Source organism: Lonchura striata, chromosome 5 (assembly GCF_046129695.1).
Source record: "Lonchura striata isolate bLonStr1 chromosome 5, bLonStr1.mat, whole genome shotgun sequence".
NCBI classification, from domain to species: Eukaryota; Metazoa; Chordata; class Aves; order Passeriformes; family Estrildidae; genus Lonchura; species Lonchura striata.
The window spans coordinates 23,178,145-23,202,733 of record NC_134607.1 but is presented as its reverse complement, the minus strand read 5'-3'; the positions used below and the strand labels follow the sequence as shown (position 1 = coordinate 23,202,733).

General features: G+C 47.9%; 3 protein-coding genes across 3 annotated transcripts in view; all 3 read left to right on the top strand.

Moving 5' to 3' along the window:
- The window catches only part of ELFN2 (extracellular leucine rich repeat and fibronectin type III domain containing 2), a 124,384-nt gene extending 119,683 nt beyond the window's left edge, over positions 1–4,701 (top strand). The window contains exon 3 of the transcript XR_004147670.2: positions 4,631–4,701. The gene's annotated coding sequence lies outside the window, so the exon portion shown is untranslated. The remainder of the gene's footprint in view (positions 1–4,630) is intronic.
- A 3,632-nt stretch (positions 4,702–8,333) lies between these two features.
- On the top strand, positions 8,334–17,068 carry RAC2 (Rac family small GTPase 2). Its single transcript, XM_021554105.3, has 7 exons — positions 8,334–8,462; positions 11,389–11,460; positions 12,633–12,750; positions 14,202–14,264; positions 14,925–15,084; positions 15,924–16,058; positions 16,806–17,068. Exons 1-6 carry the CDS (start codon positions 8,428–8,430, stop codon positions 16,052–16,054), a joined length of 579 nt encoding a protein of 192 aa, XP_021409780.1. The 5' UTR covers positions 8,334–8,427; the 3' UTR covers positions 16,055–16,058; positions 16,806–17,068.
- A 2,758-nt stretch (positions 17,069–19,826) lies between these two features.
- On the top strand, positions 19,827–24,587 carry SSTR3 (somatostatin receptor 3). The gene is made up of 2 exons (XM_021554088.3): positions 19,827–20,182; positions 23,073–24,587. Exon 2 carries the CDS (start codon positions 23,134–23,136, stop codon positions 24,337–24,339), a length of 1,206 nt encoding a protein of 401 aa, XP_021409763.1. The 5' UTR covers positions 19,827–20,182; positions 23,073–23,133; the 3' UTR covers positions 24,340–24,587.
- The last annotated feature ends 2 nt before the right edge of the window (positions 24,588–24,589 follow it).

Here is a 24,589-nt window from a genome sequence, read left to right as displayed (position 1 = left end):
AAAATAAGAAAGAAAGGTTAAAAAAAGAGGCAGAAAAGAAACAAAAAAAAATTGAAATATAAACAAACAACAAAAAGAAGAGGCAATGGGATGTCCTGACGTGCGGGAACATGGACAAAATCTTGCTCAATTGATCCTCATTTAAATTGCAAGGTTTCATTCCCTTCCCTGAAAGGAAATTCTTCCTTTGGGGAAAGGGAATGAAATCTTGAAATCAGAGGACATAGTTGAAAAAACACTCCAGAAAGGAGATACTGTCAACCAAAAATGAAATTGAAAAATCCAGTAAATTTGAAATGGAGTGACTACAACCAATGTACTGAGATGAAATTGGGTGTAGGGAAACAGACCAAAACATGCCAAAATTATTCCATATGAAATCCCTAAATTGAGGAAAGAAAGATAAAGAAAGAGAAGATAAATGAAAAAAGTGAAATTTAAAAAAAAAAAAGCCCTGATAGGATGTGAAAACAAGAAAAGCCAATGGGATATCCTGAAGTGCAGGAATACAGACCAAAGCTTGCCCTATTGATCCTCATTGAAATTGCAACATTTCATTCCCATCCTGAAAGGAAATTCTTCCTTTTGGGAAGGTAATGAAATCTTGAAATTGGAGGACAGAGTTGAACAAACACTCCCAAAAAGAAGATATGGCCAATCAAAAATGAAATTGAAGAAACCAGAAAAATTGCCCAAATGAAATTGAAAAATCCAGAAAATTTGAAATTAAGTGACTATAACTAATGGTACTGAGATGTCGGGAAATAGAGCAAAACGTGCCAAAATTATTCCCTTTGAAATACCTAGAAGCAGGAAAGAAAGGTAAACAAAGACACAGAACATAAGTAGAAAAATTAAAATTTAAAAAGAAAAAAAAATACCCATGATAAGATGTGAAAACAAGAAAAGCCTATGGGATGATCTGTCAAGTTTGTCCTCTAATTTCAAGATTTAATTCCCTGAAAGGAAGAATTTCCTTTCAGGAAAGGGAATGAACAGAGTGCAACAAACACTCCCAAAGGAAATCTTGTCAATCAAAAATTAAAATTAAAAATCCAGAAAAAATGAAATGGAATTATTACAACAGATCATACTGAGATTAAATTGACTTTAGGGAAATAGACCAAATTTTTCCAAAATTATTCCCTGATTCGGTCCCTTGCTCGAGGGCCATTCATGTGTAGCCTCAGAAAGAAAGACACAGATTGCCCTCCCTTCCTCCCAGTGTTTTGCACTTGCTTTAAGCTGTGGTTATGCAGAAAGTTCAGTGCTGTTTTTGGATGAAGCTCAGTGAAGAGTGGGAGATATCCCCAGCTTGTACATGTCAAGCAGTGGCAGAAATCCAGAATTCATTTACACAGGCAGCTGTAGACAGGGTCACAACCTGTGATCCTTAGGAAGACTTGGTGCTATGCATTTAGGACTCACTTTCTATAGCCTGTTTAAATATTTACTAAGAAGCAGTTAGAAACTTGGGAGTGAAAAAAGAGGAAGGGAGTGAGCTACATGAATGCCATCTCATTTCCAGCTGTTACACCCACATCTTCACAAAATGTCCAGACCTAAAACTATCAGAGGCCTGCACTTGGGTCACAAATTGTCAATACCCTATCCTGTGAAAACTAAATTTCTGTCTTGAGATTCTGGGCTACATAAGAGGAGAATTCACTGCTCCAGAAGCTAGGCCAGAGCCCCCAGTTTGTTCACTGGAGCTGGTTTTGGTGTATAACCTCCAGTCCTTCCTTCCATCACTCTTTTCTACAAAAAAGTAGTTTCAGCAGTACTGCAGCTGACATCAAGACATGTCAACCTAAAGTACTCACTAGAAAGATGTGATCTTGCCACAGCATATGTCACAGTTGAGATGGCTGTGATACACAGGGTAGCACCATACAATTCCAGAAAGCATCAACCCACACAGAACAACATCAGCTCACTTCAGAAGACTGCAAGCCTCTGCCGTTCTTGCTCTTAAGCCCGACCTTTTATACCACTTATGTTCATGCATTGCACCTGTGTGCCCTCTGTTCCCTTTGGTGATGCCCGAGGCTCATTGCTTTCAATGCTGCTCACCTGCTTATCACATCTGGAGCCCATTCAGGATGAGGTTTGGTCACAGCCCCACTCCCAGTCACCACAAACTCTGTACCTACATGATCTTGCCTGCCACAAAGGTAGGAGACATATACAGGCAGCTTGGTCAGGGCTGCTCTTACGCATCTGTGTGAGCAGATCAAACCACAAAGACCTGCCAACACCAAAATGCATGTCTGTATACACTGCAGAAGTTCTTTCAGCCACTCCAGCAGAGTACAAAACCTGGCCCTGTGTCTCTCCTCCATACTTCCTTCATCTTTTAGCTCCTTGGTGTTTCTTTCTCAAAGCTTTTCCCGCCTGTCTGTTGGAATGTCTGAATGCCCTGTTTGGAGACCTTGCTCCTATTTCAGTTTAATGATCACCTCCACTACTTGCATTCCTCTGGGTCTGGTAGCCTTGCTTGTAACATTTGATGGACCTCAAATGCTTTCAGTTATTGCAGACAGAGGAGTCTGAGTGGGGAATGCACTGATAAAAAACTGCTTGAGTCTATGTCATGTGAAAACAAAGCACCTGTGAGATGTTTTCTCATGAGGGTACACAACAGACAAGATCATGTAAATAAACAAACCCTAGAGTATTTCCCATTCTTTCCAAAGTTCAGGGAAAATATGCCTCTCTGTTGTGGTCCCTAGTCCTCCACTAATTCTCATGGTGGACCAACTACTTCAGTTCTAGGCTTACCATGGAGTAATACAATCTGTTCTTCTCCTGAGGAAACTTGAACCAGTTGAGAAGTCAGTCTACTTGAGCATCCCAGACAGGCAATACAGAGCTGTAGTCAGCTCAGATGGATACCAACACTACCCCAGCCAGGAATGTGTCAGCAAATGCCCTTAAGGTGTCACATGTTCCATATTCTGTGGTCATGGCATGAAAAGGCCATGAATGGACTACAAAACAGAACTTTCGTTATTTCAAGAAAAAAAGGTGGGGGGACAATGGAAAGGAAAGGAAAGGAAAGGAAAGGAAAGGAAAGGAAAGGAAAGGAAAGGAAAGGAAAGGAAAGGAAAGGAAAGGAAAGGAAAGGAAAGGAAAGGAAAGGAAAGGAAAGGAAAGGAAAGGAAAGGAAAGGAAAGGAAAGGAAAGGAAAGGAAAGGAAAGGAAAGGAAAGGAAAGAAAGGAAAGAAGGAAATTAATTATGCCCTTGGGATATAGGATCAAATGTATCCTAGGGAAAATGAGGTTTAAATGCTGTACAGTGTGGTCAGAGTTGCCCATAGCCAGTGGCTCAGAGCATGTGGGTTCTCCCACAGGGGGTATCCAGGCTGTTCCACAGTTCTCACCTCATCAAGCATGGGCAGACCAGTACTCCAGGAATTACTCCCTGTGCCGCCTGTGAAATGGACCAGTTTTTCTCCCCAGATGCTCCCTGACTGCACACAAAAACTTAAATTTGAGCTGGAAATATCTGTTGTTTGACGGTCATGATGGAAAATATCAAACCAATAATGTGCATGCACTTTTCTGATGCTTGGTACAGGCTTAAAATAATTGTGTAAATAAAAAGGACATATAAATATTTCCTACTGCTTTCAAGGGGATAAAGGCAGGGACAAAGTGCCATGTATCTCTCTGTGCTGAACATGTCAACTGTATTCCCACAAGTCTCCACAGAGCAACAATGTACAGGTCTGTTCAAATTCAATAGCCCCTTCAGGAGGCTTAGGCTGCCATTCAGTTTGGGCTTAGGGACTGGAGTCTATTTTAAAGGTAGAAAGATGGTGATTATAAAAGGCCATAGGCAAGAAGAAACCCTCTTATAAAGATTACAGAAGGGTCACTTAGAGTCTGATAAATTTGAATGAAGAGCCAGAGGAATTTATATTTTTTTTTTGTTAGACTTGAAAGTGCAGCAAGATTGAAGCTTTATGCCTTTGAAATAAAATGGTGGAAGGGAAGCACAAGATTTTACTTTGGTAGTTCAGGAAATATTAGTCTTGTAAAACAGAGTAGCTATAGATTTTCTTAGTACTCTAAACAGCTCTTTTCACTTCCCTGGTGCAGCCTTCCTAGAAGACATCATCTCTTACAAGCAAAGATATGTATTAGATCTGTATTTATGAAACACAGTATATCTAACATCTGATAATATACAGAGAGTGCTAGCAGGGAGGGGAATCTAGTCATGCAGCTGACACTCAAGTTTGAATTGATACATATAATCTTTAGTCCCTGTTACCTTCTACAACAGGCAGGTGAAAAATGTTGTTCACCTGTCTAAGCACCTTGTGGGAAAGAATGCACAATCAGATATTGATCTGTATTTATTGCCATTAAAGTGGCACACTCATATCAGCAAGATGGGGGTTGTCACTGGCTGATAGTAAAATGTCTCTGCAAATGGAAACCCGTATCAGCATCGCTGGGGACCTGCAGAAGTACAGAGAACCAGATAAGGCCAAGCCACAAAACCCTAGTAAGGCTTAGCGTCTGTGAACAATTTCTCAACTGAAGGAAGTACAAGTATGAAACAACCATCACAAAGAACGTGAAGCCTAAAGGTTTGTGCCATGCTCTTCTGCTTACTCAGATCCATAAGGGAAAAGATGAAGATGAGGAGGAGGTGAACCCCTTTCAGTGCTCCAGGTAGGAAGATGGCAGAAGAACTGCTGTTTTGGCCCAAAGTGGAAAGGCTGGGAGCAGTCACACTCAGAAGACAAAGCCTCCATGACACGAGGCTGTTGCCCTGATTTTTAAAATGTTAAGTTTTATTTTATAGTTCTTTTGAAAGTTTTAAAGTTCTCATAAAACTTCTTTAGCCTTCTGATAATGTTTACATATTTGAGAGTTCCCACACAATTTCATATATAAATAGAATAGTTTACATATTTCTCTGTGGGTGGAGAGAAATGATTGATTGATTGATCTTTGGACCAGTGTGGCTGGAGAGGTGGTAATTCCATTCTCCAATCCACGGTAACCTTCAGAATTCTATAAATACCAGATGTTTGAATAAAACTGTGTCTTTTTCTCTTTTGAACTTACCAAGCTTCTGTGTACTCATTTTTTGTCCAATAGCAACAAAAGGTCAGGAATGGACCACCTCCCCCTGATTACAGTAGGGCTGGTCTCCAGAACAGCCCATGAGTAAGACAGGTGCAAAACTAAGCAAGCACTTTTGGAAGTTGAGTTGCTTATGATGGATGTAAATAGCTTCAGTGTCTTCAGTGAGGCTGGATTGGAAACTTCATTCTTTTTCTAAGCTTTTGTCTGATAGAAAAAATTTAGGCTGGAGAAGAGAGCCCCATCAGAAAACAGACCCTGTATGAAACAATTCCACAGCCTCTCTAAGAGGGACTGCAGAACATCATTGCCCATTTCAGTTCTGATCTGAGCTCCTAAGTCAAGACAGGCTTTTTAAGCAACTGTGGCAGTCTGAGAAACCGCAGCAGTGACGGGGGAGGGGAAGCAGCAACAGGGAGTAGGAATTTTGGAAAAGAGAAGCAGCAAAGCAAGAACTAAAAGCAGGAGACAGATGATATGAAGCTGTGTCAAAAAGGGAAGTGGGAAGGAACAAAATAGGAATATAGGAAGTGGGACAGTTTGCAGTCCAGTCAGGCTGAAGCAAATTAATGTTTACCCAGATGAGCGCCCAATGCACAGAACAGTTCTCATGGCCACTCAGGACTGCCTGAGAGAAAGGTCACATGAAAAAAAAATCCCGGGAGATGAGAAGACATGCTGTGACCATGTCCTGTGTGTGCAAAGAAATGAGCACTCTTCTGCCTCCATGAAGGAATTCTCCCTGCTATTCTGTCTGTGCTCAAGGACAAGCCTCCTGCTCAGCCTCTGCCCTCCTTTACAGGGCTGTGATATGCAAGTACCATTTCTGAAAGAGCCCCCTTACTTTTATTTCATCATCTTTGAGGGGGCAAAACACCACAGAAAGAGAGGGAGAGATAGGTGGTCCTCACTGCTTTGGATCCTTGTTGGGGAAAAGCAGTATCATGCATTTCATCCCTGCTCCGCAGTCTCACATGGGTGCCATGCAAACCCAGCACATCCGGGTCGCTCTGAGGTGACCCAGCTCAGGGCCCTGAAAACCTCCCAGAACAAAAGTGTCTCATTGAGCAATTAATTCCCTTTAGCATCTCCCTCAAACTCAGCAAAGGGAACAAGAAACCACAGATGTTTGCCCTGCTGCACATGCAGAAGGAAACTCAAGTCAAGAGCACCTCTTGGTGGTGTGAGAGGACATCAGAGCAGCAGCAACACATCTGCATATGCTCAGTCCAGGTTTATGAGCCTGTTTCCTGCAGGTTCCTTCCTTTTCCTGCAGTATGTACAAATGAAAGGTATTAATGCAGCAGGTGCCAGTTGTTCTTAGAGTGATTACTGTACATGTTGAGTGCAATTTCCCATTATCAAATAATCCCATTTAATCCCATTTAAATATGATGGAAAGAAACATCCTGAAAGATCCTTGTTGTCCCTCTACAGAGCTGCTGGTGAAGGAAGGATGTTTATAGATTCACAGCACAGATTTTGACTGGACAAGAGCTGACTGTCCATTGCAGTTGCAGGGAATTATCTTGCAAAAATAATTTGCCCAGAAATGGGCTCTTGACAGGACTTCATAGCTCATTGCTGGACATGCAGATTTACAGTGTCTTTGACATCGGGCCCATCTGTATGTGGGTTCTCCACAACAGTCCCTCTTCCCTGACCAATTAAACTGGTCATCTTCTCTGGTCCCTTCCACACTGCCAGTCCTACAAACACATGTGCCAGACTACCAGGACAAAAGTAAACATTGGTGTTCAGGCATTCAGCAGGTCAGTGGTCCTTGCTTATCCCTGCCACCAGGTCCTAGAATGGCTTTTGCCTTTCCACCAGTAGCATTCTCTAGAGCCTGATACACCTGCCTTCCAACTGAGTTCATATATTCTGTGCCTGCCTGTCCTTTCCAGCTCCCCTCTGTAAAAGCCTTTGTCCCTCTCTCTTATGTCCTTCTCTGACCTGGATTCCTGTGTGCCATTTCTGCCCTCACTTGCAGAGTTGTCAGAGGGTTTCCTTCCTCCCGTTTCCCTACCACCCACAGAGGGAACACCTCGTACAGCTGCTCATTTTGTACTTCTGAAATAGTGACGAGACTTGTTAACATTCCATGGTTGAAGGTTTCTGGGCTGTAGCCAGCACTGAGTGACAGCTGGGAGCACTCTCCTCCAGAGCAGGTCAGTCACAACAGCTTCCTGTGGCTGCAACAGCACAAAGGTCATCAGCCTTTGGAGAAGCGCTTTACTCAGAGTTCCTTCCTTCAGGAACATCCCAGCTGCAAAACCACTGTTCTTGCTCTGATTGGTCTCCAGGCAAAGCCTGGAAATTCTTAATTAATTCTGTGCCACCATATCTTCTCTTCTATAAAACCCATCTCCTGCCCATCCACTCATGGGGTCAGGCTGGACCACCCAGATGTGCACACATAAACTCTTTCTGAGGCTTTATGTTGCATGGGGGGAGAAGGAAGGAAGAGGAGGCAAACCCTCATTTCAATAAAGAAAGGAGTAGAGCTTCCTGAGATCATTCTGCTCTTGTCTCTTCTTTCTTAGGGTGATTGCTTTCTTCTTCTCGATGCTTAGCTCTAAAAACCTTTTCTGAGGTCAGTGAGGACTGCCTGAGAGAGTTGGGGTTGTTCAGCTTGAAGAAGAGAAGGATGTACTAGTAGTCTGGGCAGGTAAGTAAGTGCAGCAATACTTTTTTTGCCCACAGTAGAGGAGGAACAGAGCAGCCATTGGGTCGCAGCTATTTGCTAGAGGCTGCATGACTTCCTTGTTCAGCTTTCACAGTATTGTTCCTTGTGATGTTTCACCCTTGACACTTGGGGGCTCTGTGAAGACCTGAAAAACCTTCATTACCCCTCATCACCCTTGTACTCCCACTTCAGAGTCCCTTCCCTGCTAACACCTCCTCCAAAGCTTGGATGATAAAGGAGGGAGGAGAAAACCCACCCTTCCACATGCTCACCCCGCTTCTAACCCTTGTTCAGCTCCCCTGGGAAAGCAGTTTGGTGCCCCCCGCTGCCCGTTGGGATGAGGTGGGAAGGGAGCGGGTGAGACAGGCAGGGAGAACGAGAGCTGTGACAGCAGCCGTCACCCCGGCCGAGGAGTCACGCCTGCCCCGCCTTCAGCCAGCGGCCTCTGCCACCGCGCTCCGCTGCGGCGGAGGGGCGGAGGGAGCGCAGGGCGATCGAGAGAAGTTCCCTCTTCCACTTCCTCCCTCCCTGCAACCTGCTGTCCGCAGACCCACACTTGCCCATCCCTCCCTGCTGTTTGCCTTGGCCTGACTTCCCTTTGCCTCGGGCACCGTCCTCCGCCACGGGTCAGAGCCATGCAAGCCATCAAGTGTGTGGTGGTGGGAGACGGGTACGTACCGTGCGGGGTGCGGGGGGCGCGGGCGGGACGGGCTCTGACCGGGGCACGGAGCACAGTGGATGCTTGCTGAGGCTGGCCCCGCTTTGCTTCTGACCTCCTGCAGGCTTGCTACCACTGCAGACATCCTCGCTCTTCCCTCCCCGGGGCAAGGGACATTCTTCTGAGGGAGCGTGGAAAGAGGGCATTTCGCAGGGCATCTGCACGGAAGTGCTGCTCATGCATCTGCGTTTCCATCTGCATTCATGGGAAGTAGAGCAGATCTGTCCCACACACAGGAGGTGATGGTGTTCCTGCCAGATTCAACTTGTAGGCAGGAGTTGGATTTAAAACCCATCAGGTGCAAGTGCTCTCCTGCAGGTGAATGGCTCCTTGAAAGCCATGTGCTCACTGGGAATGACTGGGAGAGGGCATGGCACTCTGGTCCTGGCAAGATGTCTGTCAGGATCTCCAGCTTTTCTCAGCAGGTTAGCTCCGTACTGGGGTGTGCTGGAGACTGCTGGAAAGGGCCCTCTGTGGAGCTCTTTCTACTGAGATAGGCAAAAGTATAGGCCACTTTGGGAGTGGGAGCTAACAAAACCTTGCCTTCACAACATGGTGGCTTCTCTGCCCATGTCCCCTGATGCCTGGAAAAGGCCTGATCCAAGACTTCAATGAGTTAAGTAGTCATTGCTGCCTGGGGCAGGAAGGATACAGTGGGCAGAGCACCTTCCTGCCCTGTGGGATGAGTAAATGCAAGGGAGGGAAGGAGGAGAGTCTGTGCTTGAAATGGAATAACTTAATTTCTTTCCACCTAGAAGCTGGCCAGACTTATCTGGGGCAGCTGTAAGGTAGTAGATAAAGAGACATTTACAGCAGTGCTGCTCCCTACAATCACTTCCTTCTTTAGACCTTGCCTGGGAAAGATGTCTGCACACATACCCGTACATGTCAGACATGTTCTCAGGGGCTGGGGCAAGGGGGTGGGAAGAAGGCATGAGGAAAGACAGAGCCCCAAATAAAAACTGTAACCTCTAAGAAAGGTCCCTGAAGGCTTTAAACTGGAGCTGGATTAACATCTCCACTGGGCATTTATCTCTTACCCAATTCCCCATCCTGTTTGCCCCTCACACAGAGCACCAACTGTGTAGCCTTCCCTCAAGGCAGCATCTCCTCACATCATGGTTAACCCCACCACATGTCCTGTTTTACCAATAGGTAAAGCCTTTATAAAGCCTTACCTTTCAGTAACAGCCCTGCTCCCAATGTCTAGGACCTCAATTCCTCTTAAATGTCTTCTGTCTCATCATTTTGCTTCTCTGTACACCTCTCACCTTCTTGCAACACAACCCCCATTGCTCCGAGCTCTTGGTTCACCCCTCACCTCCCTCCTGGCCATGCCAGCAATGTCACCCTCTTGGCTCAACCCTAACAACTACGGGACCTTCTCCTATCACTCAGCTCACGTGTTGTCCCATTGCTGTTCTCCCACTATAACCGCTCCATCACAGATCACTGACCTCTTAACATGCCCTGGGTTCAATCACAGGAGCCTGCAGATGCCACTAACCTCACCTCTGTGTGGTAACCTTCACCCCTTCACTGACCCTTTGCACAGCTCTCTGTTCAAGCACACAAATTCAGAACCTCCCCCTCATCCATGACTGAGCCACTCACAGGCCCATCGATCTCCTGAGGCATTTCCTGTAGAGCTTCACCTCCCTCAGTAACTCCATAAGAAGGAAGCAAGACACCTGGGGAAAGTGCAGGGTTTGAGAGAGGAGGATCTAAGAAAGGGGGTTGGCAGGAGGAAGAAACAAATGTCAGAAGAGCTCAGCTTCCCCCTCAGCTGCCCCGCAGCCAGCCACAGAGGCAGGTGCCTTGAGACCTGACAAGGGCACACAAAAAGGCAGAGCTGCAGCCCTGTGGTAGGGGACTTTGCAGCTGCAGCTGAGATGGTCTGAGAGTCTCCAGCAGCAGAATTCCAACCTTTGCCCAGAAAAGACCTCTCCCCACTTCTGGGCTGTGCTAGTTGAGGTAGGTTGCTATCACCTGCCTGTGTTCTGTAACTGAAAAAGGGCCAAGCTTTCCTAGGCCACACAAACCTGAGAAACAGCATCCCAGCAGGAGAAGGATTTCCTTTCCAACACCTGTCTTGGCTGCTTAATTTTCTTCCAGTTTCTCTGCACTTCTTTCCCTCACCACAGGCTTCAGCTTGCCCACAGCACCTTCCCCCACATGATAGCCTTATTGCTCCTTATCCCACCAATGCTCTCACACAGTCTGCACTGTGTTGCTACCTTGCACTCCACCCTTCTGCAGCAGGCTGTGGGGGAGGCTGAGGAGAGAGGAAGCACCAGTTTCTTATCTCAGAAACACCACCAGCAACTTCCATCAGCCATGGGGGCAGGCAGCTTTCTGGCTCCTTACAGCTCTCTGTGCAGGTGTTGCTGCAGCTTGCTGTAGATAAGAAAGATTGAGTAAAAGACTTGTTTCCAGTTCCTGGCCACAGCAGCTGAAAAGCAGGCAGGAGTGCCTGTACTCGAGTGCTGAAGCTGGCATGGCAGCTTTGTCATGGCACACCAAGCCAATACACCTGTCCTGGCTGAGAGCCTACAGCACTCTGCATGCACTGTAAAATGGGCTCCCACCTCCATCTCAGAGTGGATGTGTTTTACCTGAGTAATCTCTGTACTAGACCATAAACAAGCCTTCATGCTCAAAAACAACAGATATTTCTGGGCAACATCCTGTCTTTCTTCCTGCCAGGTTTCTAACCTGTTGTTGTGCACTGTCTAGCCCTGTGAATGTTTTTCTGCTTCCAGAGGTCTCCAGATAGAGCTAGGCTAGAGGTGTGGGAGGATTGCCCCATCTCCATCTCACCCTAGCAAGACTGCCTGCGCTGCCATGAATTCCTGCCATTGTTTTATTTCTCTTCCAGGGCTGTGGGAAAAACCTGTCTCCTTATCAGTTATACCACCAATGCCTTCCCAGGAGAATACATCCCCACTGTGTGAGTAATTCATAAACAGGTCCTGGAGTGGGTGGGAGGCAGGATGTGAAGGGGCTCAGTGATGTCATGTGCACTCCATGGGTCACAATCTCCATGCCAAGCAGAGGAAACCCAGTGAAGGGCTCTCTAACTTTGGATCTGTTACCTTTCACAAGAAGCAACCTTATACAACCCTGGTGTAAATGGGATATCTGGGAGCCTCCAGCCAACTCAAGGTCTATTTGCTTGCTAAGTTTACAAGTAGCAGATGGGATCCTACTGGCCAAAACAAAGAGACACTAGGTTACAACAACTGGGACAGACCCAAGAGAAGGCAGATGGATGGACATGGGACCCTGCTTCCTTCTCTGTCCAAAGCACTTGCTGTCATTGAAACAGTCATAGATTCTGCATGGAGCAGAGTCACAGAATTGGTTGGAAAAGACCTCTGAGATCATTAGGGCCAACCACTAGCCAAGCCCTGCCAGGCCCTCTACTAAATCATGTCCCTTCTAACGTGCAGATGCCATGAACACATTCATAAGACCTTTGTGGTGGTTCCTCCCTATCACTGGTTTCCCTTAATCTGGGAAAAAAGAACCAAAAGGACCAAGAAATAAAATTTTCTAGGATGAGCGTAGGAACTTCTCTGTTGCTTTATTATCCTTTTTTTTCCTACCAAGACTTTATTCCTAAGCATGCAATCCTGACAGTTGTTCTAAAATATTTCAAGCTCAGTTGTCAAAGGGTGATGTGATGCATTGTTCTCATTTCCAGCAGGGCTGTTGAGGAGTGCAGCAAACTACAGAGACACGGATTCTTCTTCACTTCTCAGAATAAAACTAGGTTTTAGAACACAGAAGACAGGGGCTTGGCTCTAGAGCAGACACAGTTGTGGGAAGGATACTGGGGAAAAAAATGGGAAAAGAAAACAATTTGTGAACTTGCATGCAAGGTGTAAAAGGTGTAGCTGCAGCCAGGCACCTGTCCAGAACAGCTGAATGATGGGGAGGAAGTTGATGAGTGAGGATTCCATAAAGTGGAGGTTAACAGGAAACCAGTGTCACCCAGGTGAGCTGAGAAGAGGAATCACCACCCTTTGCTCCTGGGTGCACCTAGTGAACCCCACCTACACTACTGGAAGGGCTCCCTCTTCTACTGTTTGAGCCATGGCCTATGTCTCTGAATTTCAGATTTGATAACTATTCTGCCAATGTGATGGTTGACAGCAAGCCTGTAAATCTGGGACTGTGGGATACTGCTGGACAAGAGGATTATGACAGGCTGAGGCCACTCTCTTACCCGCAGACGGTGGGTCACACTCCCTGCCCCTCCTCCCTACCTCCCTCAGCTACATCTCCATCCCTCACTGCAAAACCCAACATGTGCCACAGAACAGTGACAGGCTTGTTACTGCCTCTCTCTGCCCTTTTCTGAGAATATCTCTGTTGATATACAACTGCCTTGAAGCTGAAAGTTGAAAGATTTCTTAAAGATATTTTGGAGCCTTTATCTAAACTCGTGTAACTGATATAACTGAGCAAGAAAACAAGACATTCAAAGACACTCTTGAGCCAAGCTGACACTGACTTTGTGTGGGGCAGATGCCATGCACAGCCCTGGAAAAAACCTTCCCTTTGTAAAGTTCAGGTGGTTCATGGAATTTAAGAGCTGAGGCAGGAGCTTGTCACATTTCTGTGAACCCCACTCTCCTGACTTCTGCCTTTTAAAAGAGATATGATTTGTGGGCATGTGTTTGATCTGCTGGTGCCTCTAGCAGAATAAATGGGTGCCTCAGATACTGTGTTCACCAGTTTTTCACCACACTAACAGAGTGATTTCAGGGTTTGAGGATCACCTTCTGTGGAGAATGTTGTTTCAAGCAGTCTTTTGGCCAGCTCAGAAAGACCTTGCTGCATCAGACATCAGTCTGAAGGTTGACAATGCAGTCAAAAAGGTTAGGAATTGATTAGAAATTATTTTTTGGGCTAGTTTCAGCCACCTAAAAATTGGACTCCTGGTATAAGGTGGTTTTGCCTGCAGTCAGTGCAAGTAGGTCTATTCCTCAAAAGCATGCTTGCATACACCCTGAGACATATCTCAAGGATTGGTGGAGGAATGTTTCTCCAAGGTTTTGGTCTCTGATGGCTGTAGAAGTATGGAAATTGATAGGCTGGGACTGGCACGACTGCTCCAGCTAGGTGAAGCTGGATGAAATAGATATAACCTTGATGAGCTGGTATGGTTTTGGTTTTGTCTGGTTTACTCTGGTTTTAAAGGAAGTCTGAATTCTACCATGCCCATGAGAATCACTTACCTAGAGAGCTAAAACTGCCTCCTCTGAGTCCTGTATGTATATACTTTTTAGGCTGAAACCAAGTCTGTCTCAACTATAGGCAAAATTACTGTGGCCTGAAAGCTCTCTGGTGTTCTATGAGAAAGGAAGCTGTCAGGCCGTTTCCCATGAGGATGAGTGTTCCAACCACAAAAACCCCGTCCTCAGAGTTGACCATTTGGTTCTTCTGATAATGGTGGCTATGGTTACCATGACTCAGGGGAGCAGAGATCCTTCTCTCCACTGGAGGCAAGAAGCAGCAGGCTGGACTTTTATATTATAGAGAGAGCTTTCCCAAGCACAGCCCTCTGCTGCAGAGGGAGGGTGCTGCCCACACAGACCTTCCCTCCCCACCCCCCTCCTTCCTGCTTCACCATGCCATCCCATGCTCCCATCCTAACTCTGCACCATGGTTGTATGCCTACAGGATGTCTTCCTGATCTGCTTCTCCCTTGTCAGCCCAGCATCTTATGAAAACGTCCGTGCTAAGGTGAGACTATCCTGGTCCACCAGGAGCTGAGGGAGGTGATGTTGGTGGTGGTCTTGCAAGAACAGTGATTATGGGTGGGGACTATCAGTAGGTCATCTAGGTTCAAGAGGTCATATCTCTGTTAGTCAGAAGCCTCCTTCAGACGCCTTTTCTGGTTCATTTAAGGAACTTTACTAATGGGCTACTATTAATCTTGCTGGGCTATTGTGCTGTCAGATCACGGACTTACATTCTGGTGGCATCTTTCAGCCAAGACTGTCAAAGCACACACACATAGGACTGGTCCATAGGGTATAGAAGCAGGTACCCACAGCTTTTAGGTGGGAAGTGAGGAAAGAAGGGAGAGATTGGTGAACAGAGAACAAGAGTATATCCTCCCTACCATGTTAATGTTCTTCCCTGGGTGGGAGGGTCGAGGGCTGAGAACAGCTGGTGCTTTTGCATAACAAAATTTGAGCTCCCTCACAGGGATTTTGCCTGAGGACCCAGCAACAGGAGTTGGCCTGGCCCAGGCTATAGTGCCCAACAGTGGATGTGAGAAAGGACAGACTGTTAGCTACCTTGCTGACATTTTTTTCAGGAGTGACTCTTTGTTTTCCCATATGCATGCCCATACATGTGATCTCTTCTCACACCTTTGGCATTTTGCTCCATTGCTAGTGGTTCCCCGAGGTACGGCACCACTGCCCAAGCACTCCCATCATCCTCGTGGGCACAAAGCTGGATCTCCGTGATGACAAGGACACCATTGAGAAGCTGAAGGAGAAGAAGCTATCCCCCATAACGTATCCTCAGGGTCTTGCTCTGGCCAAGGAAATAGGTATGTTTGGGAATCATCTTGGACCTACTGAAAAGAGAGAGGCAGAAGAAAAGGGCTTCACCTCATTTTAATGAGGCTTTTGTAGTGGTATCGCACAGTGGTATCTCCAAGGGACACAAGGAGACGCCATGGGACAAAGTGCACTTGAGGAGACTTAGGAAGGAGATCTGCTTCTTGAGGAAGACTCAACCCCTCAGCCCACTGTTTTCTGCCTCTCTCTGGCCTCCATCCTCCACATATACACACTCACATTCTCCTCCCCTTTTACTCTGCTTACTTCTGTCTGGGACTATTTTTTCTGTGCAAGCCACAGTTGCACTGTGGGCAGAGGCCACTCCTCCATATCCGGAGGGGCAGAAGAGAGGCTTGTAACATCTCTCAGGAGGAGTTGCAACTGCAGTTTCCTGTCTCTGCTTCTGTCTGCTGGGGCTTATATGTGCAATTCCAGGTATGGGTGTCTCACTTCACCATCCAGCTCTTCTCAGATGTGGCACACAGGAATAGGAGAGAGGATGAGAAACATAGCTTGAAGGAGTTTTCAAGAAGGAGCTCAGCAGAGAAAGTGTCTAGCCAGGATGACATGGTCAGACACACACAATGGCTCTGCTCTGGCTACCTGTGTAGCCAGTAGGTAAATATAGGTCTAGTGCAGCTGGCAAGCTTTGCCCTGAAGTCAAGACTGTGAATATGAAATGTCTTTGATCACCTGAGATGTGTTTATCCAGCTTGCGCAACAGCCAGGTACTGTGCTTTCTAGCACAAGGAGCAGAAACCTGGGTACCCCACTGCCTACCCCACTCCCTTCCTCCCCATTGCATCACCTGCTTTCCTCCCGGCAGACTCTGTGAAATACCTCGAGTGCTCGGCTTTGACGCAGCGAGGCCTCAAGACGGTGTTTGACGAGGCCATCCGAGCAGTCTTGTGCCCGCAGCCCACCCGGACAAAGAAACGGGCGTGCAGCCTCCTCTGAGCAAGTAAGTCTGACAGGGATCCCTGGGAGTGACACCAGTGGTGCTTTCCTGCTCCTGAACCCGGATGGTCGGGGCCACTCTGTTCCTGGTCAGGCTGTTGGAAAGGGTCACCTTCAGAGGGAGAGAGGGAGACAACCGATCCTGCTTGAGGAAAGGACAGGGCATGGTATGATGCACCCAGAATCAACTTCCCCCTCCTTTCTGCTTGACTGTTTGTTCCCATCTCTTGATGTGGGGCAGCATAGGATTTTCCACAGGTGCCCTTACAGAGAAGAATTGTCTGTCACAGAGGGAACTACATCCAGGCTGCCCTGGAGATGACCTACCCTGAGACCTATGGGGCCATAGCCCTTGCTTATGGAAAAAAAAAAAAAAAAAAAAAAAAAAAAAAAGGAAAATAAAAAGTTGTTCCTTAATGATGGCAGTTACCAGTGTCCCTTCCTCTTACCAGGCCCTGCTCACCTCAAGGGTTTTTTTGTGTTGTTCATTGGTAAGTGGCAGCTTCTCCTGCAGGACTCCTTTACTCCTCATATTGTCCCTGCCTGCCTCCACTTCAGTAAAAGGCAGCAGAGGGAGGAGAGAGGCTTCAGGACAAGAGTCAAAGCTGGTCAGAGCCTGATGAGAGAGAAGAGTGAGAGCCTGCTAGTTTGAACCCTGTCCCTTCATACCCACCATCACCAGAGCAGAGGGAGGGAAAGCAGGAAGATGGTTGAGCTGGTATTATGAGGTCTGTCATGTTTTTGGCTATAGATCCCGGTCTCATCCTGATGCCAAGTGCTGTCCAGCACACAGGAGAGTGATGGCTCCAGCAACCCAGAGCTCAGCACCTTGAGGCGGTCATCGCTTTTTACTTCTGCCAGCTTGAAAGACTGCTGTGGGTCTGTAGCACTGGTTTATCTGTTCGCACAACGTCCCCGCTCTTTCCTCACCTGCCCAGCTGCCCCTTCCCTTCCTTCCGGGCCCCTGAGGTTACAACTTAGTGAATGAGAACCAATAAACAGACTGTACATTCTTGTCATGTCTGTGATGTGTTGCGCCTCAGGGGGACTGTGAGCAGTGGGACGGCTGGGCTGGAGGCAGCGCCCAGCTGTGCCCCTCCTTGGGCAGCAACAGGCAGCCCCACAGGAGGCCTGGTGGCTCCACTTGCTGTAGGATGATTGCTAAGTTGCTAAGTTCTCAGCTGAGCCCCCCACATTCCTTTTGCCTTTCCTCTTCTCGGTCTCTGTGCGTTCAAAGGGAAAGTTGTCTCCCCTCTGTGCCACTCAGAGGATGGGATGCAGGTTTTGGGAGGGGACAACTGCAGGCAGACTCCTCTCCGTGGGGACTGCCCCCGCAGGTTGCTGGGGACATCTTTTCACCAAAACATTGCTGCATTAATCCTTCTAAGCTCTGGCACTCTCTCACACTGCCAGACACAGGCAGAGTGAGAATAGGAAGGGGGAGGGCAGGGAAAAAAATGAAAGAGGGAGGAATGAGTCACCAGTCCAGACAAATTGCCTCCAAGACACTAAAATTAAGCTGAAGAGAGTGGTCCCAGCGGTACTGTGGATCTGGCAGCTGTGAGCACCTACTTTCCTGATGCATTGCAGGGACTTCAGAGTAAGTGTTACAGGGTGGCTGCTACTGCTACTACTTGCAGGAGAGGGGAGGGCTCAGGGTGTGATGATTGGCACTGCAAAATCCTGCAGTCCTAGGAGGGCACAGAGAAACTATGAAGTTGAGCCACATTACTGCTCCTGGATGCAGCAACATTTCTGAGCTTCAAAGGCTGCTTCCTGCACTGAGGAGGTGCATTGGTGATGCCAGTCACAGTGAAGCTCTCCAAGTACCTTACTGTGAGGGAGATTTCTGCAGTTCCAATTCATGGTCCGATCTGAATGAGGCAGTTCATTCAGTGATGTGACACATTACCTACTGATAAAGTTCAGAGCAGCCCCTGGAAGGCACCCTGTGGCAGGGAGTTCCACAAACATCTGCACTGCACTGCATATGGGCTGCTGTATGAATTGCCCAGACCACATCCAAAGGTAATATAAATTATGTCAGTGTAAGTCCAGAAGAGTAAAAATGAAGCTTCTGGTATGGGCATAGATCTGTGAAAGGGCAAGGGACACAAAGTCTTGAAAATGGCATCTAACCTCCTTTAAGCATCCTAATCATGACTCAAGGCAATATATTCCCAGTGGTTTATTACTTCTGTCCAGTTTTCAAGCCTTGGCTTTTACCTTTTCAGTAATGTACAGCAATGCACACGATGTGTGTGAAACAAAATTCCTGTCTCTGCCTACCTGTGGAGGTGCACAGGCAGAGCTCTTCTCCCAACACAATTTAAGCACTTTGCACAGCTCCACACTGGAGCTGAGGCAGGGAATGGGACACGACTCAGAGCGCTGAGGAAGTGATCTGGAGACCTGGAATTTGTGATGCTATGACTGTGCTTATGCTGACAAGTCCTGCAAGGTTAGCAGGACTGTATAGAACTCTGCTGTTGCATGGCTGTTTCTTCTAACAAAGGAGCTTGGGGGTTTCTGCATGGTGCTACAGACACCTGCCCTGCCATGGTAAAGAAAACCTCTGCCATTCCTTTCCCAATCAGGATTACTCTCTCTTCTGTGTCTTCAGACAGCACTGAGGCCAAGTTCTGGCCTAAAGGGGCCTGGAAGCTTTGAAGTCCCGCACTGCTTTCATCAGCTTACCTCTGAGCAGCACTGGCTGCTTATAAAGTTGCCCAAGTAGGTTTGGATGCCAGGTCCTGGCTAAGTTGTGCTCCAAGAGATACTGCCTTCTTTTGTTAAAGCTGGAATTTACCCTAGGGGCTCAAATGCTCACAGTAGCAGTGCCAAATGTCAATAACTGGGTGATGCACAGCACAAGGAGTCACTGATGTTGGCTGCAGGGCAGGAAAGGGGGTGAGAATGACAGGGAAGCCCTTTGTGCAGGGAATGGGATGGAAAATCCTTCATGGGACAGCTGATCTCACAAAGATTAATTTCTTTCTTAGATCCATTTATTCTGGGTCTATGCCTTCCAGCAGAGATTAAATTTGGGGAAAATTTGGAGCTGTTAAACTGGAACATTTTCTCAATGAAGGTGCAAAAAACAAGAGATCATGTGTGGAGCTAGGAAAAGAGTTGAAAGAGACAGTTCCCTATCTGCCCATCTGCCCTCATCTCTATCCATCTGGAGGTGCTCACAGGGCAGAAGAGAAGGGAGAAGGATTTGTGTGCTCAACATCCGCCTCGATTTCTGCGCACCGTGCCAGACAGAAGGTTTTGCTGTGTCCCCGCAGCCCCGAGCAGCAAGACCCTTGGAACAGGGGCCCATCTCCTGGGTGCCCCCAGGAGACCCGAGCCGAGTCGCCCCCTCCTGCATGCCACTCTCATAGCTGATCTCTGCATCCCTCTTTTATTCCTCTCCCTCCTTCCCTCCACTGTCCTCAGCTTCTTTCACCACACTCCTCATTCCTTCATCCTCCCCTTTTCTGCGCTCCCCTCATCCCTCTGCCCATCTCCTTGCGCCTCCCTCTCCCGCTTTTATTCTCCATCCCGGTATCTCCCCCCGCTCATCTTTGTTCTCCTGCCCTGTCGTCCACCCCCTCCTTCCCCTCCTTCTCCTGCCGGTGTTTCCGTGCGTGGCGCCCATTGGCTGCCGGCACCCGTCCCCCGGTACCGGCGCTCCGCTCCCTGCCCGAGCCCCGCGGAGGGTGGGGGCTGCGTGGGGAGACGCGCGTGGGGCTGAGGTGCCGCGCATCCCCCGCCCGCCCCCGGCCCCTTCCCACGCCGGGCGCGGCGGGGGCGATGGGCAAGTCCGGCGAGGAGGACTCGCGCCTCCGGTAGCGCCCGGCGGGGCTCGCTCCCTCCGGGAGCGCTTTGCTCCGGCGCGTTTAAGAAAGAGGAAGGGAGAAAAGCATGACACGGATTCTCCCGGGGAAGCGGAGGAAAATGTACATCCCGACGACATGTAAGTACCCGGCGGCTCTGCCCGCTCTTCCCAGATGTCTCCCGCGAGCATGAGTCCATGCAGAAGTTAAGTCCGCAGTTCCAGAGAAGAAAACCTGCCAGCCACCCTCCGCTCCCGGCCCTCCAACTCTGTCCAGCCTGGTCCTGACGAGAGAGCTCAACCCCGAGGTGAGACGGGAGAGTCCTGAGCTGGATCGGGGCCGTGGGAAACAGGGGGGACAGGAGGGGAGGGGGTCAAGGGAGGGTGGTGCATGTTATTTGGCTGTGTTGTCCCTCCCAGCTGCTATTCATGGTTTGTTACCAGGACTAGGCTCAGCTTTCAGCATCCACCTCCTCTCATTCAATGCAGAAATATATATTTCTATTTTTCCTCCTAAGGAAAGAAGTAGTGCCCATTTCCCATCTCCTCTTACCTCTCTGCCTTCTTCCTGCTCTCCAGCTGCATGAACCAGGCATATTCTGGTAGCACCTGTTAGAGGATCCCAAGCCTCTTGCAACAGGTGCTGTCCACATTAGGAACAGATCCAAGTGGATGCCAACACACTGTCAGTCTGAGGCCAGGGTTGCTCACCAGCTCATACCTATGCATGTGCTGCCAAAGCAACCAGCAGAGTGGATCCAAACTAGATGGAGCACTGGTGCCCAGTGTTTTTTCTGCCAAACTAGACAAATGTGTGACATGGCATTTGAGCTGGTACATGGTACTTGACAAAGTTAGAATGGCAGCAACAGACCACACCTGCTTAAAGATCAAGTTTCTCCTCTGCAGCTGCCTAAGCAGGAAAAGGAATTTATAGGAAATACATGCTTTTTTTTGCACACCTTAGCATTTTTTATAGGGCTTCTGAAGCTACCCTGAAGCTGGATTTACTCTATTGCTAAACAGCAGTCTGAACAGCTGGCTTTGAGGTCTGGATCCCAGACACTTCTCCAAATGCTTTGCAGCTCCACCAGGAGTATCTCCATCCATATTTGGTATTTGTAAGGCTCAAAATGTTTGGCCTTTTTCTTCTTTAAATTCCTTTGCATGCAGAAGGAACATGCAAAGGGATTCCTATATATGTCTTCATCTTTTAGAGGATCATCCTTTTATGAACATACTGTTCTGGCTTCTGCCACCTTTTGTTGGGATCTTTGCCCCTAGAGCAGCACTGTCCTCCTCTTTTCTCCAATGAGTGATTTGTATCACTAGAACAAAATTGGAAAAAATATCAGAGGAAACATCCTTGAACTTAGAGTTTCAAACCACTTCCTACTCTGCTTATTCACTGCAGCCACTCATGATGTGTGGGACAACCCAATGCTGCAGGACCCCATGAGATGGGCTTCTGTCAGGACAGTCACAGCACAAGACACCTGAAAATTAAATACATCTAAACAATCCCAGTCCTTCAAAGCTCAAATGCTGTAAAGCAGGAAACATTTATACAATAGCCTGTAGAAATGGCCTTAAGACGTAGTTGCTCAACTGTGTTTATATAGGGTCTCTCAGATGAGGTTCCTTCAGCATAAAATTTAATACATCTCTGGAGTTTGCCTGTCCGATGTCCAAGGAATCCATCTAAAGCTCAGGTCTCCCCTAGGGTTTCCAGAACATGGAATGGCACCTACAAAATAAACAAGTAACAAAACCCCAACCAACCAATAAAAAACCCAAAAAACCCCAAAGAAACAAAAACAAACAAACAAACAAACAAAAAAAAAAACCCCAAACACTGTAATATTAGACATTTGAGAAGAACAATTGTGATGCTACAAAAAATCACATCTGCAAGAAACGTCTCTGGAGTGTCTCTGGCTTCCTGAAAGTAGTTAAGGTTGAGAGTCCTTTCCTTTGACATCCCCAGTTTTAATTTCAGTAGAAGAGGAGCTTCAGACCCCTAAGAGATTTGTTGAGATATGAAAAGGTGAGCCTCAAGGTCCCCATGCACTTCCACCAAGTCATTCTCCCTTCCAAGGACCTGATTCAGGGGGATGACCCTGTCAGTCCACACTTCCAGAAAATTTTTCCAGAGCTGGAGTAATCCTGAAAGAACCACAAATCTCCCCTGCATTAGGTTTTCCAGGGTGTCTCTGGTCCATGGTATGTGCTGGGCTCTGTATTATGTGTATGGAGCACTGACAAAAGGCACGTCCATCCCTTAACTGTCCCTTCTCTCCCTGCAGCTCCTCACCAGTGTCAGCAGTGAGCTGGTGGTGAATGGGGAGCTTGTTTGCTCAAGGCTGTCTCTGAGTGAGCTGAGTGCTGTTTCCATGCCAAACCCTCATGTGTCGAGCAATTTGGCTCCTCAGCTTAGGAAGGCTGGGACGCTGCTTTGGTGTTGCAAACAGGTGGGGCAGGCAAAGCCTCTCCCATTAGCAGTGTGTTGCAGTGTGCAGAAGGAGAGGGAGAGAATGTCAGAGAGAACAGGAGAAAAAGAGACAAGAGGGATCTGGACTGATCCCTTTTGGTGTACCCAAAATTATCTTTCCTTTACTCTCAAACTGGCATAACACAAGCCAGCTGTCCTTCAGTTCAGGTGCTGAGCTAAGCCTCTCTGCTTGGATTGAAAGTGCTTTCCCTTCTCCTGTGAGGCTAGCAATAATTTGGCCAGTCTAAAAAGAGCTTCAGCAAGCAGGAGAATAAATACTCAGAGAATAGGAAAGTCAGAGTTGGAAAGGCACTTTGTTACTGGATGCTTTTCCCTCTTTTAAAGCACCTGCCACTCATAAATGAGAACCAGGCCCCTGGTGACCATGTCCTCGGTATTGGATCCATTAGCAGAAAATGAAAAATTTCCCTGTCCTTATGCTAGTCTGTTGTTCTTTCCCCAGAGGATCCCTCACTAGAGGGGAGGCCTAAATTGAGCCCTGTTTGTCCCTCTGTGTCCACTGTGCCTTGCAGGACTAGATGGATTTGATATTGTCCTAGATTTTCCAGAATCTACTGGCTTCCATAAACTCCCCTTGATATCCCATGCCTACCCATACCTAACACACAGTTAATGTGGTGATTTAACCTGTGGCTTGTTCAGCTGCCATATCCCCAGTATCAATGTTTTTTTTCTCTTCCTCTCAGCTCCAGATTGCTAACTGATCCTGCAAGGACACTGCCCCCTGCCCTCTTCCCTGCCTCTGCTATGGACACTTCTGCTTTTAGCCTCCCCACACCGGCAGTGTTGGAGGAGGGGAATGCCTCCAGTAGCTGGGCAGGCTTTACTACCCCCAACAGCTCCTCCACTGTCAGCCCTGGTGTAGTTGTCAGTGGTGTCCTCATCCCCGTGGTCTACCTCATTGTCTGTGTGGTGGGATTGGCTGGGAATTCCCTGGTCATTTATGTGGTCCTGCGGCACTCCGTGAGCGAGTCGGTGACCAACGTGTACATCTTGAACCTGGCCCTGGCTGATGAGCTCTTCATGCTGGGCCTGCCCTTCCTGGCTGCGCAAAATGCCCTGTCCTACTGGCCCTTTGGTTCTTTCATGTGCCGCCTGGTGATGGCCGTGGATGCCATCAACCAGTTCACCAGCATCTTCTGCCTGACGGTGATGAGCGTTGACCGCTACCTGGCTGTGGTCCACCCAGGGAAGTCCTCCAAATGGAGGACAGCACGGGTGGCCAAGGCCGTGAGTGCAACCGTGTGGGTGCTGTCTTCCATAGTGGTGCTGCCCGTGGTTGTCTTCTCAGATGTCCCTTTAGGGATGAGTACTTGCCACATCCAGTGGCCAGAGCCTGCCTCGGTGTGGAGAGCTGGCTTCATTGTCTACACTGCTACCCTGGGCTTCTTTGGACCACTGCTGGTGATTTGTCTCTGCTATCTCCTGATTGTCGTGAAGGTTCGCTCCTCTGGCAGGCGGGTGAGGGCTCTGTCCTCCAAGCACAAGCTTTCAGAGCGCAGAGTGACCCGCATGGTGGTGACTGTGGTGGCTGTCTTTGTCCTCTGCTGGCTTCCCTTCTATGTCCTCAACATAATCAATGTTGTCTGCCCGCTGCCAGAGGAGCCATCCCTCTTCGGAGTCTACTTCCTTGTGGTGGTGCTGCCATATGCCAACAGCTGCGCTAATCCCATCATCTATGGCTTCCTCTCCTACCGCTTCAAGCAGGGCTTCCGCAGGGCCATCTTCAGGCCATCCCGCCGAGTCCAGAGCCAGGAGGTGCCAGCATGCTCCCCAGAGAAGATTGATGACGAAAGGGAAGAGGGTGAGATCAGCAAGATCACCAGGAATGGAAATGACAGGCAGGAGCGCCCTCTAAGCAGCGGAGAAGGAAAAAGCAATGAGCAAAAACCACTCCCTGAGGAGCCTGCGGGATGCGAAAAGAGCAGCAAGTTGCATGTCAGTTATTTATGATGAAAGGAGTGGTGCAGGGGAAAGAGACATTGGAACATGGGATCCCCTTCACCTTCTCTGCTTTCAAAGGCAATGGGAGACAATACAAGGGAATAATAAAGTCCAAGAGTAGGTTTAAAGATGAATAGGGCTCCATGATCTCATGGAAGAAGCAAGGTGTTGTTCTTGGCTTTGGAATAGGCAGCTGAAGTTTGTGTGGTACCAGTGTTACCAGAAATTGGTAAAAAATAAAAACTCCTTAACACTAATG